The 13,117-nt window shown below is 40.5% G+C and overlaps 2 protein-coding genes across 2 annotated transcripts in view; both read right to left on the reverse strand.

Annotated features, from left to right (window-relative positions):
• Nucleotides 1-494: 494 nt before the first annotated feature.
• Nucleotides 495-4,681, reverse strand: cdca7a (cell division cycle associated 7a). Its single transcript, XM_073473669.1, has 10 exons — nucleotides 4,602-4,681; nucleotides 3,590-3,730; nucleotides 3,314-3,436; nucleotides 3,024-3,218; nucleotides 2,841-2,918; nucleotides 2,555-2,746; nucleotides 2,321-2,449; nucleotides 2,077-2,226; nucleotides 1,854-1,990; nucleotides 495-1,762 (listed from the first exon to the last, which is right to left on the reverse strand). The coding sequence occupies exons 1-10, from the start codon at nucleotides 4,620-4,622 to the stop codon at nucleotides 1,729-1,731; spliced, it is 1,200 nt and encodes a 399-aa protein (XP_073329770.1). The 5' UTR covers nucleotides 4,623-4,681; the 3' UTR covers nucleotides 495-1,728.
• Nucleotides 4,682-6,038: 1,357 nt separating this feature from the next.
• Nucleotides 6,039-13,117, reverse strand: part of map3k20a (mitogen-activated protein kinase kinase kinase 20a) — a 30,788-nt gene continuing 23,709 nt past the window's right edge. Inside the window, exons 12-20 of the mRNA XM_073473586.1 lie at nucleotides 11,893-11,937; nucleotides 11,778-11,808; nucleotides 11,543-11,682; nucleotides 11,356-11,418; nucleotides 11,180-11,269; nucleotides 8,551-8,667; nucleotides 8,357-8,431; nucleotides 8,075-8,225; nucleotides 6,039-7,706 (exon numbers count right to left, since the gene is read on the reverse strand). Of these exons, the coding sequence (XP_073329687.1) occupies nucleotides 6,994-7,706; nucleotides 8,075-8,225; nucleotides 8,357-8,431; nucleotides 8,551-8,667; nucleotides 11,180-11,269; nucleotides 11,356-11,418; nucleotides 11,543-11,682; nucleotides 11,778-11,808; nucleotides 11,893-11,937 (1,425 nt within the window). The 3' untranslated portion in view covers nucleotides 6,039-6,993. The remainder of the gene's footprint in view (nucleotides 7,707-8,074; nucleotides 8,226-8,356; nucleotides 8,432-8,550; nucleotides 8,668-11,179; nucleotides 11,270-11,355; nucleotides 11,419-11,542; nucleotides 11,683-11,777; nucleotides 11,809-11,892; nucleotides 11,938-13,117) is intronic.

A 13,117-nucleotide genomic window follows, 5' to 3' on the forward strand; every position in this document is an offset into this window, starting at 1 on the left:
AATCATGGTGTTGTTTTTTTATTTGTTGGCTTTTTGGTGCAGCCAATGGAAAACAAATCAAACTGGTGTTGATTTATTCAGTTTAAGAATGGTGTTTATCCATTTTTGTTGTTATTTGCAGCACTACTTGATTGTGTCATCATTTTGAATTTATTGAATTGACATCAAAATTGTGCTGACATTTTTCATATGCAGGTTAGCGCTGCTGTAACAGTATGTCACATTCAAGCTTAGGCCAGCCAAGTCAACTTTCAGCCAATTAACATTCGTCAGATTCTTACGCCAAAGTAATGCAAACACACAATAAACACTGAGCACAGCTAGCTAACAGTGATGGAAACATTAATAAACTTCCAGCCTTCACACTCAATCAGATCTTCAATCACCAGCAGCATTCAGGATTTCTCCTCCATGTTTCAATAACAGTAATTACAGCTGCCACTGTTCTGGACAGAGTGATGGTCAAGTCAGAGAAAACTCATCACACGATTCTGCAGTGATTAACGCTTTAATGAAAATGTACAGTTAACCCAATGAGCGCAAAGTAACCGTCACCATAACAGACATAAACAGTTCAGGATCACTCTTCTTGTTAGGAGTGCAGCAGCTGATAAATACAAGCAGCGGTGAGATAACCTCCACCTGCCATTACCTTGAAGAAGAAATCTCAACCGTTGATTATTTTGAAACAGTATCATATAATCAGAGCGTGTCCTGGTGCAGGTCGAATGAAGTACATTTCAAAGATGAACGACACAAAGGTTAATTCCATGTCATTTCGTGTGGAGTATTACACTTCTGAACAGAAAATGCAGGCCATAACTCTATAGCCACTTCAGTGGCACCTTCAACCATTCCTACTTAACAGTGTAAGGCAGAAAATGAGCCAAAGAGACTGGAGCAGAGCGAGAATGTGCTTTAACAGGATAAAATGATTTACAGGTATGAGATTCCCATTAGAGTGTGCTAATTGTTTCCACACCATTAGTGACAGTTATCTAATGAAGGATATTTAACCAGGCGCTGTAGTATATCACACAGCTCCTCTCGGTTTAGAAGTGAGAGGCAGTGGACCCCAGTCTTTGCCCTTTCCACCTGCACCACCTCAGTAGCATGCAGATCATTCGGCCAGCTCTACAGGGCACCCTGACTAACGCAAACATTCTGTTTAGTGGTTTGTTTTCAACATTTTAACTTTTCAGCAGATTCAAAAATGCGACAGAACTTGTAAAAAACACAAGCATACATTTGCAACTAGAAAAAAAAGGCACAAAGATGGTCCACATGGGCTGTGTAAAAAATATATACATTTAAAACAATGTAAACAGTAAATCATCTAAACAAGCATGAATTTTTCTTTGCATATTCAGCTATAAAAAGGGGATTTTTTACATGTTATGGGACTATGTACATGAATCATCTTAAAATATTTAAGATCACAGAGGGCTGTTGAGAATTTAAGGAACATTTTTCCTTAGTTTACAAATCATGCAAGGGCTCAGCTCATTACAACAGGCAGGAAAATACATGAGAGAACAAAAACACAGAACTGGCCTCCCTCCAGATGTCAGTCAATGCTCAACAAATATGTGAGCTTTCACAAAAACACAAACAAATAGCATTGTGTTATAATGCTTTAAACGCTAAGAACAATACTTGGACTTTGTGTGCGTGTAGAAACGGTCATAAAACATGTCGGTGTGGTCCTGGATCAGCTTTCTCCCAATTTCAGCCTGAGTTTTCTTCCAACTCCTTTTTCAGGCTGCAGTTAAGAGAAACTCGTGTTAACATCAGATATTTAAATTAAAAAATAAAAACATAAACTTCGAAATTCACTTCATTTCTCCACTCACCTTTTCAGGTAGGCGTGCACATTATCATAGCCATGAAATTTAGCCAGGTAAACCAACACTCCTGTAGCGCAGCGACCGTCTCGGGCCCGACAGAAGCTGCAGTTACAGATGCCTCTGCATGGCGGACACTGCCACTCCTAACCAGGGACAGTAAAAACAGTCAGACTTGCCCAGCACACACGTGATCAAATACAAATATGGTCATGTATGTTTAGATACTCACCGGATTCAGCAGGGCATCTCTGACCTCCTCTCCATAGCGGTTACGGAGACAGGGGCCGCAGAACTGACCCCTCACCCCGACACACTCTGGGTTGCGGCAGCTGGTTTTGGTGTCGATGGTTTTCTGGCGGCACTGGTGGCAAGTGGATCCCTGAAAACAAGGGAAAATTAGTGTCTTCAACTAAAGGAGCCTGACAAACAAAAGGAGTAAACCTTTTCAGCATTTCAGTGACTGTGGAACCTACGGTTGAGCTGTTGTACACTTTCTCCCGCACGTTGGTGCAGATGTTCTCCAGCTCGCATTCTGTGATTTCATCCACAGGCCGCACTACATGAGGGAGGGCCTTGGTACCGTTGAAGGAACGACGACGGGGCTGCACATGAAATAAAGTGAGTTAATGTACTGCACTACATATTAGCAGAATTTGATGGAATGTAAAAGGTGACATAACATGCAGACTGTTTATGATGTGACTTACTGGCTCATCATATTCCTCATAGTAGCGGCTTTTGCGAACCAGGCTGAACTTGTCCTCGGGATCCTCCTCTGGAGGTGGGCTGGGGGGTCCGTCCACCAGTGTGCGGGACCGTGTATGGGGACGGGACGAACGCTCCGGGTTTCTTCTAAGAGCTCTTGGAGTTCCCATGGGGCGCCAAGATGTCTGCCGAGGCTGAAGAAGTTCAAATGGAATCGGTTAATGCAGAGAACTGAAAAAGCACAATGTGATGTGGTGAAATGAAATATTTATTTTTAGGTGAAATTACCGTGGTGGATGCCGACCTTGCCCTCTGTCTTGGCAAGAGTCCAGGTACTTTGTTCAGCTCTGCCATGAGCTTTGCAAGCTAAAATTAGAAAAAACATGAATGAGATTTTGCACAATGACAGTAGAGGCTGTTCTGTTCAGTTCATAGTACCAAATAATCTGAACCAAATACAGCAAATTGTACCATTGCTTTGTTCTCCTTGATATTCAGGGCTCTCTTGTCCATGAAGTTCTCCTCTTCCTCAGCGTCGGAGTCCTCTACTTTAGTCTGAGCGAGAGGTTCCGACGCAGGTCTTTTCTTGCCCGTCTTCTTGGTGGGGAAGGTCATGGCAACCTTGAGGCCGTTGGACCTGCGGCCTCGTCTCGGAGAGTCCATTTTCTGAAAGAATACACAACTTGTGGTTAGAAGAAACTTCCAAGGCATCTGATGAAGTTCTGAACTATGTTGCAATTGCATTTTTCCTTATAACTTACCATGGCTTGCATCTGACTGTTGATCACGTTCTCCTCAAACCCGCTGCACGTATCCTCCTCTGACGTAGCCTCAAACACCTTTGGTTTCTCTGCCATCGTCCTTCTCAATCTCAAGCTGCTCCTCTAAACACAGACAGAATCATTAGTTGCAGACACACACAGGAATTTACGGGAATGCTAAGACTTGGTATTTTATCATTGTCGCAGTTGCAAAGTCTCCTTACACTTTTAACACCATTTGACAAGAATAGTAAGTTTTTAGTATTTGATTTTTACCGTATTTGCAAAGCCTCCATCAGAGCCAAAGCTATCGCAGCTGTCATCAGAAGAGGAAGAGGAGGTCTCCATGGGAACTAGCGGGGAGCTGCGGAAGCTCCTCAAACTCATCCTGGTGGATGGAGGCTGGGCTGCCAGTTTCTGTAAATGATAAATGTACATTTAAATCAATCAATTTAGGGTTGCATTTCAAATACAGTCAACGACTTCTTAATTACTATTTCCATATCACAAACACATGGTTTTATTTAAGCGGCCTTACTTACTAGGCTTACAGTAGGGTTACAAATTACACCTGCTTTTAATCATCAATTAACTTCTCAATAAATTGTTTAGGCAGTAAAATGTCTGCAAACATCCAATTATACCTGAAGCTCAAACTGGCATACTTGAACTGCATGGTTTGTCTAAAAGCCAGTAACAATTTAGTTTATAGCTTCTTTCATAGAGGCTTAAAACCAGCAAGTATATAGTTTAAAAACCTTAAATCAGTTTTTGCTTAAAATAATTAAATAATCAGTCAAAGTGTTTCTGCTAATGTTTCATGCTAATGTCTCACATGTTTAACCTGAGCCTCAGGGACACTCCCCTGTTGGCAAAGTCAGCCAGATGTAACTGAGTCGTGCATATTTCAATACAAATACTCTAATATGTCAATATATCTGACATGTTTCAGTTACTGTAAATGAACAAGCTAACTTTAATATCATCTCCCTCTTAACTTTGGTAACACTAACTTGGTGTGACATTATGACTTAAATCCTTTTAATCATTCGTTTTGCTAGTTTGATACATAATAATATCTTTTCATGCAAAGTTTTGTAAGCTAGTAAACTCTTAAATGTTAAATTAACATTTTTAAGCGTTACAGGAAGTTGGCATTTAAAGGGTAGCTTACTTAACTGTAACAAAGTCGTCATAACAGGATATTTTAACATCAACGTGATTTTAAAAAATACATTATTAATGGCAACAGATTGAATTGTAAATCATGTAAAGCTGTTTTTCTTACCATTGAGCGTGTGGCCGGCATTTTTCTTTCTTTCTGTCCAGACAAACAGAGACACAAACGCACCGTGCTGCAGATCTGCGGTGAACAAAGCTGCTGCTGCAGCTGCACGAGCCCAAACTCGTTCATTTCCCGCGCCACCGGAAGGTCCTGGAAGCTCTATAAAATGTAGTCAGGTAGATGTATAAATACTAAGCTTTCTGACAACATGAGAGGCCAAATAAAGCCACAGCTCGTTGTTAACATTTTGAAGTGTGTTCTGTATTTCTTTGAATAACTAAACGTATATAATTCATGACTTTACGAGGCGTTTAGGAACTTAGAGCGGTGGTTCTTCCAGGAACTGCAGCGCGGCGCGAATTTTTTATTTGACAATTTGCATGTAACGCGGGTAAAATGTTGAACTCTTTCCAGCAGTGAAAAGAGGTCAAGTTTTAAAGGGTAATTATGTGTTCAGACTCAAGTTAGGCATATTTGTGCAAGTCTGTTCAGACTTCATAATATGAAAACTTCACTCACACTTTATATGGGTTACAACTGATAAAAGCATTAAAGGTCCTATTTATTAGAAAAGTTGATTTTTGAGTTTGATTTTGAGTTGATTTCATTCGCACCTCAACAAACAATAACGAGTACACGATAGCATGGAGCTTTAGGAGTGTAGGACGGGTTGGCTGCTATCCCAAAGTGCCAGTTTTTGACCGTGGGAGTGAGACTCAAATATAATTTTTTCTTACAAACAGGACCTTTAAGATTTACTGGCAAAATGAAAAGGAAGAGATTGAACTTTAACTAAATAAAGGGGAATGATAAGAAAAGATAGAGGAACGATAAGGCCTGCAGCAAAACTGAGATAAGTCAAAAATAGGGTGACACTTTTGTGTAAACAACAGGAAGCTGATGTGATTGAAGCATCAAAGAGGGTTAGGGTGGGGCACACCAGAGCAAATCAAACTTTGCACTGGTGGGTGTATATGACCCTTGTAAAACAATGGAATAAGTAGCTCATGTTATCTTGCTGTGACAACAACACTTTACTGAGAGAAACACACCAAAGAGGCAGTTAAGGAAGTAAGGAGTTAAAGAAATGAGCCTTAACATTTTATCTCAGGGCATTAAAACAGTTTATTCGGTTACTTGTGAGAAACAGAGATAATAAATACAATCTCTTTTTTATGCAACCACAATGCTGGTTGCCATCTACCATTTACAGTTTTTTTGCTATTGCTCTAATTAATCTTGCTTTTTTCAAAACTCTTCACACAGTTCTCTTTACCAACATACAGCTCAGCACAACAGTTAATCTCATATCCATGCGTTAATTTATCCAAGTCACACACATCTGATGTCGACACATTAAAATATATATCGCTGTTGTCTTGAAGTATATTTTGTGTATTTTTTTTAATCAAAAACCAAGATTTAATTAGAACATAAATAAGGGGATTCCTTTATTGCATGCATTGCACAACCTAAATAGGCCCATGTCACAGAAATGAATCAGAAATGCTCAAACTTGCAGCAATAGGTTTTTTTTTTTGTTTTTGGTTGTTTGTTTTTGCCATTTTTGCAATGAGTAACGCACAAAATACCGATATAAAAACACAAAAGTGCTAGTCAGCCTTGTCGTCCTACATTTGCTCTCAATGACACTAATGTCCTCTCTTGTGATACAACCATCCAGCGTTCACTGCTTCCCAAAGGGGAATCTGATCATATGGCTAGTGATCATAAGCTTTCAACCTCGATAGATGCAGGAACAGAGAGAAAGAAACGGCACATTGTCTCACACAGTTTCGAAACCTTCTAGTATATGCCTCATAGAGGTCATCAAGGAATGAAAACGCTCAGTGTTGTAGGTCCCAATTAGGAATATGCATTTCTATTTTTTATAACATGTAGCAGAATTTAGAAAATTGCAGAGTAATTTACTGTAATCTTGTGTTATATAAGGGGCTTTCAACATGAATATAATATGTGTCATGTAACGTTTTTACAACAGGATGTAAATGTGAGAAAAGTTAATGACGTGGTCATTGAATGCATTTTGCGTCAAAGTAATTAAAAGTGATCCACTGTTGTGCTGACGGTGTGAAGAGTTTTTAAAAAGTGAACTCACTACAGAGAAAAGTGAGTTAGAAATGGTTTTAAAAAAACTGTAATGGATGAATAACAAAGTCTGAATTGTCCATTTTTATAATAATAATAAATAGATGCTGAGCTCATTTTGAGCTCATTTTATTAACCCTTTATTAGCCTGTTTTTAAAAAATATAAGCTTCACGTGTATTTTTAATACATCAGTGTGATTCTCTTACAACAAGCATGTATGCAGACATAATTGATATGTAAAACCTTTTCAGCGCATGAAGCTGTCAGTTCATGTGTGGCCCACATTAAGTTCTTCCAGCAGCCCCGCGCCCTCCCCTGCCCCCTCTCCTCTGTCGACCTCTGACTTGTTTATTGTCCTGACGTGGTAATCTCTTCTGTCGCTCCACTTTGATCCACCCTCCATCGCTGGCTTTGGCCCCCTCTTTTTCCTCACTGGGGTTTTCTGTCACAGACAATATACCTGGTATCATAGGGGGGCGGTTCTGTGGTGTGACACTGTAACTGTTGGACCGTGGCCTCCCTGGCTGTCTCCAGGTTTTGCTGCTTTTATTATGAATATAGTTACCTCTAGTATTGGTCCATGCATGCTCCCTACCCTGCCTACCTCCCACAGTTAATGTGTTGCCAAAGTAGTTGTTCCTGCGGTGGTCGAGCACTGCTCCGGCACTGAGTGGGCGCTCTCTATCCCTCTCTGAGGCGCTCTCTGACGTAGTGCTAGAAGGGCTGCTGCCCTTTGACCCAAGATGGAGAGGGGAGAGTTTGGCCGACAGGCTGGTAGTTGGCGAGGAGCTGCGCGAGTCGATCCAAGAAGATACATGGCTGCGGTTTGGAGAGCGACGCACAGCTGCAGCATAAGAAAACTCCTGGCTTTCATGTGCAGACAGGAACTGAGGCAGAGTGCGGGCATCAGAGCTGGTGAAGGCAGCAGTCGAATGAAGGGATTTCTGGGTCATCATCTGCCTCTGTCTTACGTTGTACATCCACGTGGGATCAATATCTAAAAAAGGAGATATGCATTGATAAAAATAGGAGCAAAATCAGTATTTAAAGAGGCACTATGTAGTTTTGCAGACGACAGAGACAGGTGGCAGGGTCCACCAAATATAAACAAAGTAGAACAGTATGAAACTGTGTTGTCCTTTATGGTCAGTTTGAATGTTATCATGAAAACAAAGAGTTTGTTTATTTAGTTTGTTTAGGCATAAAGCAAATATATATATATATTTCCCAAAACTACATAGTGCACCTCTTATACTGTTAAATATATTTATGATATCTTATAATTCTAGAAATATATCAATAACAATCTGCATTGTCCAGCAGTGAAACTCTTACTTTGGCACAAACTATGAATAAAACAATTACCATAGTCACACTTGTCTCTGGGGTTCCAGTTGATGTCGCTTGGTGTTGTTTCGATGACTAACTCCACAGTCTTGATCTCATCTTGTCCGCCACTGAGACTCCACGTCACTGGACAACTGTGTCTGGTCGACCTTGGTGATTTGACATCATTCTGAAGTGAGAAAATAAGGACAATATCAGGATATTTGGTGTTAAAAAATATTTATACTTCTTTGATTCATTTTCTGTGTAGATTTGCATTGTTTTGTAAGGGCGCCTCCCACAGCTGCTGAAACGACTCACTTCATAATTGACCGTGTAGTCCACTCGCTGGTTCTGCTGTATCCCAACGATCCATTTGTCCATCACAAAAGGAGGCTGCATTGCAATGACATTAGCTCATAAACAATCACACTATGGCAACCACAACACAAGGCCAGACGCATATTATAGGCAACATTTAGCACTGATTAAAACAAATGTGCTTCGGACCACACCTTTGTCATACGCAGCACTTCCAAATCCTGACGGTTGGTGTTGAAGACGACGTCTTTGATGTAGGTTACCGCTACGTCATCTCCATCTAGCTCAATGTACATTTTCCATTTGCAGTCCTTGAAAAGAAAAGAGCTAATGGTGAGATAATGTAGGTCTGCTATACTCTCAGAAAAAGCACCTGATTGTAGGGAAAAGTTTATAATTGCAATATTCTGTGTGGAGAACTTGGTGACTGTTGTATATAAACCAACAGCACAACCTAGAGGTGGTTTAATGGCAGTGGCCACAAAGCCTCACATTGTGGGGGAGGACAGAGATTATAACATGAAAATATTGTAAATAAATTGCAAGGGGATGAAAAGGGGATAATATATTGAATGTATTGTGTATAAAATATCTAAAACAACTCATTTAGATAACAAATCTTAATGGACACACTATACGAATGCCTCAACATTGCGGTGAGAATTGTCGTGTTTCAAAAAGGAAAGAAATGTCAGTAAAAGCAAATATTTTTAAGTAGACTCTCTGTTACACATTTGGTATTATATTTCTCGGCGGGATCCAGGATTAAATTCTTGAAACGATTGATATTAGGTGATAAGGGTGAAGGTTTTTCCTCTTGAGTTGCTGCATTAATTCCTCTCTGGGAGGCACAAATCTGAACAATTCCCCAGCCCTCTTCTCCTGCATACTGAATGCTGACGAAGCAGTAATGATTCTGCCGATCCCCAAAAGCCGGCCGCAAAACCGCAGGTCACTGCTTAACCACACAGGGTTCATGGCACGGGCCAATCCATTGTGTAGTGATCACAGAGAAAGACATCAGAGGAGTGGCACTAACACACTCGTCTGAGGAGCCTTCGCCCTCTCCTGCATCGTCCCCGGGGGCTGGAAACGGCTCAAAGGGGAAGCTTCAGCAAGCCTCTGGCTCAGAAACACACCAGTGGCCCCGCGCTGGCCTGGTGTCGGCACTGGACGGTCGCACCGGGGCTCCCAGGTCCATGCTAGTCTAATCACCCCAGCAGAAACAATGTCTGGTAATGATGCCTAGGACCCGAGTGCGTCTAATGACAACTCATACATAATTCAGCACCTTTCACTTGGCTGCACGGTGATATCCTCATTAGTAGGGGACCCTCAGTGGCTGTCAGATGGTGGCCGCACAATCGCAGGCCCTCATTTTGTCTTTGAGAAGTGCAGCTGCTTCCATGACATCGCCAGCAAAGAGGGGCGAAGAAAAAAAAAATGCAGTGCGGGTTTGTTTTATTTAGTGCAAAAAAACCTTCCAGTTTGTAAAAACAAGGCTGACACGGAACCTGACACCAGGCAGGGGAAAATAATTAGCTCTCATTTTCTCAGCCTCCTGTTTCCTTCTCCCTGCTGTGTTTTCTACCCACTAAACCACCACATGTCAGAAGAAATGGGAGGCAATTAGCAGGCTCGTTTCAGCCCTGCCGAACACACTGAAAGAGGACTATTTATGATGGGACAATGAACAGCTGAAAGATTAAATAACGTTTGCCTTTTAAAAAGAAAATGACTTCTGGCTAAATGGGCTATTTTTGATTAAATTCAAACAGCAAGTTAAGAGCCACCCTTTCTCCACAGTTTGAGACCCTAACAAAGGGCTGAGAGCGAGTCGAGGTGGATGTGGTACATGGCGGAGAATGAAATGTTTATTTGTCTGGTTTTATGCATGTCTAGTGATGCCTTCAATGGTCAGAGTAACAGCCATCATCATGATTTCCTCAGAACAAACGGCTTCAGCACAAGGAGGCTGATTCAGTCATGGCAAAAACATGATTCTGTGCATCCATTTACAATTATTACCAAACATATTAAAGATGTTAACAATTTATAACAACCCTGATCAAAGTGGATACAACATGTATTTGCGATTGTCCCCACAGATCGAATGATGCTGTTGATGCATTCAGTGTGTGTGTTACTGATACGCAAATAAGATGACATTCATTGATGGCAGCGGTGGATTTCTTTCCTGATGTGTCACATCAATTTTGCACTGGCACATTCATGACATACTGGCTCGTGACATCCCTGCCATCAGTTTGTAAGGCTGTGTAACTACTGAAAAATTGTAATCATTGAGTTGGTAGTTGTATAGCAGGCTAAAAAGGCTTTTAAAGGTGGAATTTGTAAGAATTGGCCACCAAGAATTTATACTCCCAACAAACAGGGGGCAGAGTAACTGCTAACTGTATTTTCTTTATATATCTATGACTGTAGTGACTGTTAGCTTGTTAGCTCAGTTAGCCCTGCAGCTAACCAGACTACCAGGGAAAGGTTGGTGTTTACTCTTCAACACATTCTGACATCTTTGACATAATTTTAGTAAATTATTGAACGTTTTAACTTAAAATTCTTACATATTGTACATTTAAAGCAGTGTTTTCATGTGAAAGCTTATATTAAAGGTTGTTTCATTAATGTGTATGATCAGATTTGTGCTCTTATAATGCTAATGAAGGGCTGAATGACTTTAAAACAGTTTTTTGTTTTTTTAATAAAGATCTCTGTTTCACCGGCACAAAAAGGGGGAATAAATAACAACAATAACAAAATGAACAACAAAAAAAATGTGTGTGTGGTTCACTACAAACTTACGGAGTTCCCAGTTCCTGGTTTCCAATGGTACCCAAACACCAGCTCCAAATTAACAGTTTTACACCTCTCTACCTCCTTTTCCAGCTCATCCTGGGAACAGAAAGAGTATAGACTCAAATATACACAGAAAACCAACAAACACAACTCTTTCTGAAGATGAAGAAGAAACTTTATACCTTCAACAGAGGTGGGAAGTGGACGTGCCCGAGGTAATCATTTGTTAGCTTTTCAATCCCAGCCTGCCAAAAAGGAAAAGAAAAGAGACTCACTGTGATTCCAAATATCAAAGAGATCTCATCCTGTCAATTATGTGTGTATAAAAAAAAATTAGACAGTTGTGGACAATGGTTAACTGTGCCTTGCCTTCAGGTGCATGACGTGACCTTTGGATTTGACCCCCATGTCCCGCATGTCGTTTTCTGTGAGCAACAGCAACCTCTTTCCTGTGATGTGATTTTCTTTAAACAAGTCAGCATACAGCTGCATGCCACATGTCCCCTCCCCTGAGATAGAAGAGGACACACCCAGTTAGTAAAAATACACAAACAACAACTAAAGAGTCGGATTGAAGATGATCCAGAGAGTGGTATGAACAAACCTGCGCCAAATATCTGCTGCATCCAGAAATACTGAGGGAATAAAATGGTGATAAATTAGTTTGTGAAAATCTAAATGAATACATGAAGTTATGATGTTAATACAATGACACTGACCACATGCTCCTCTGTCCACGTATAGATGTCAAGGGTGGGCAGCAACTGTGTGAAAAACAAAAGACAAATAGAAGTAACAGCAACAGAATCTGGATGGGAATTTAACATGTGTGTATTCATGATAGAGAGAAAATCACAAGACTTAAGTAAATGTTATTAAAATGGAAAATAGGCATGTTTTCCATGTCTTCCAAAGCCATTACTTTTCCGGTTATTGTGCTGTGCGATTAATACGACTTGCCTCTAATGGTCTATATCAAACCGAAATGTCCATCTGACTGATCTAACGTGATCTGTTTGAATGATAAATCATTTATTGCTCATTAAATGTAATCAGGCAGAAACTTGCCAGCCAAAATAAAGATTTCATCATTGTGCTCATGAGACTGGTGTGTAATGACAGAAATAATGCAATGGAAAATTGGAGGAAAGATGACTAAATGAATGAGTAATCCCCCCCCCATTCACTGTCTTCTTCCCACGACGTCTGATAACAGCTCAGATTATGAACTGAATGCCGGTCTCAATAGACAGTCGCTGCCATACGTTTCAGTGCAGCCTCATAAAGCCACTCAACCCTGCAGCTTTTTCCGCCTCCTCCTGCAGCGCTGCCGTTCGGAAGTAAACAGATTCAGAAACACTCTGCCACACTGCCAAAGTCTCACTGGAGTGACTTAGCATCACTTTTCAAGCAGCGTATTGTGTTTCACAAATGCTTCTTTTATTAAGATCCACAGCGGCTGTTGACAAAGATACCTAAATCTGAAATTCAAAATGCGGGGCAGAGTTTTTGTGTTTATGTGTGGAATCTGCAGAAAATAAAAGACTTTGAGTTTGGTTTAGTTCACACAATTCTGCCCCCGTGTGGACTGAAGTGGATGATGGGTAACTAAAGCATGAAAACAGGCAGTTGCAAAGTTAAAGGTGCACTATGTTGTTTTGTAAAAGAAATTCAGAAACTCAGAAAGGTATTATTTACAATATTTTTAAGCTAATACAACAAACCCAGACTTGGTTTTTTTTTCCATCACTGAATAAACAAGCTGTTCTCAGAGGAAAATAAGGTCCCCAGAACACTGTTTGAAGCTAGAACGGTGGCAGGGTCCGCCAAATATAAACAAAGTAAAACAACATGAAATTGTGTTTCTTCAAGGTCAGTTTGTTTATTCAGTTTATTCAGTCATAGAAAACAAAATAGATTGTTTATCTCTTACAGTTTGTTAAA

This window comes from Pagrus major, chromosome 9, assembly GCF_040436345.1.
Source record: "Pagrus major chromosome 9, Pma_NU_1.0".
NCBI lineage: Eukaryota > Metazoa > Chordata > Actinopteri > Spariformes > Sparidae > Pagrus > Pagrus major.

Excerpts from the sequence above, each read along its gene's own strand:
- cdca7a (XM_073473669.1), bottom strand. The coding sequence starts at position 4,622 with ATGCCGGCCACACGCTCAATG. Across the intron at positions 2,919-3,023 it reads TCAAGGAGAACAAAGCAATG|CTTGCAAAGCTCATGGCAGA; the intron begins GTACAATTTGCT and ends TTCTAATTTTAG. Across the intron at positions 1,991-2,076 it reads GAGATGCCCTGCTGAATCCG|GAGTGGCAGTGTCCGCCATG; the intron begins GTGAGTATCTAA and ends GTCCCTGGTTAG.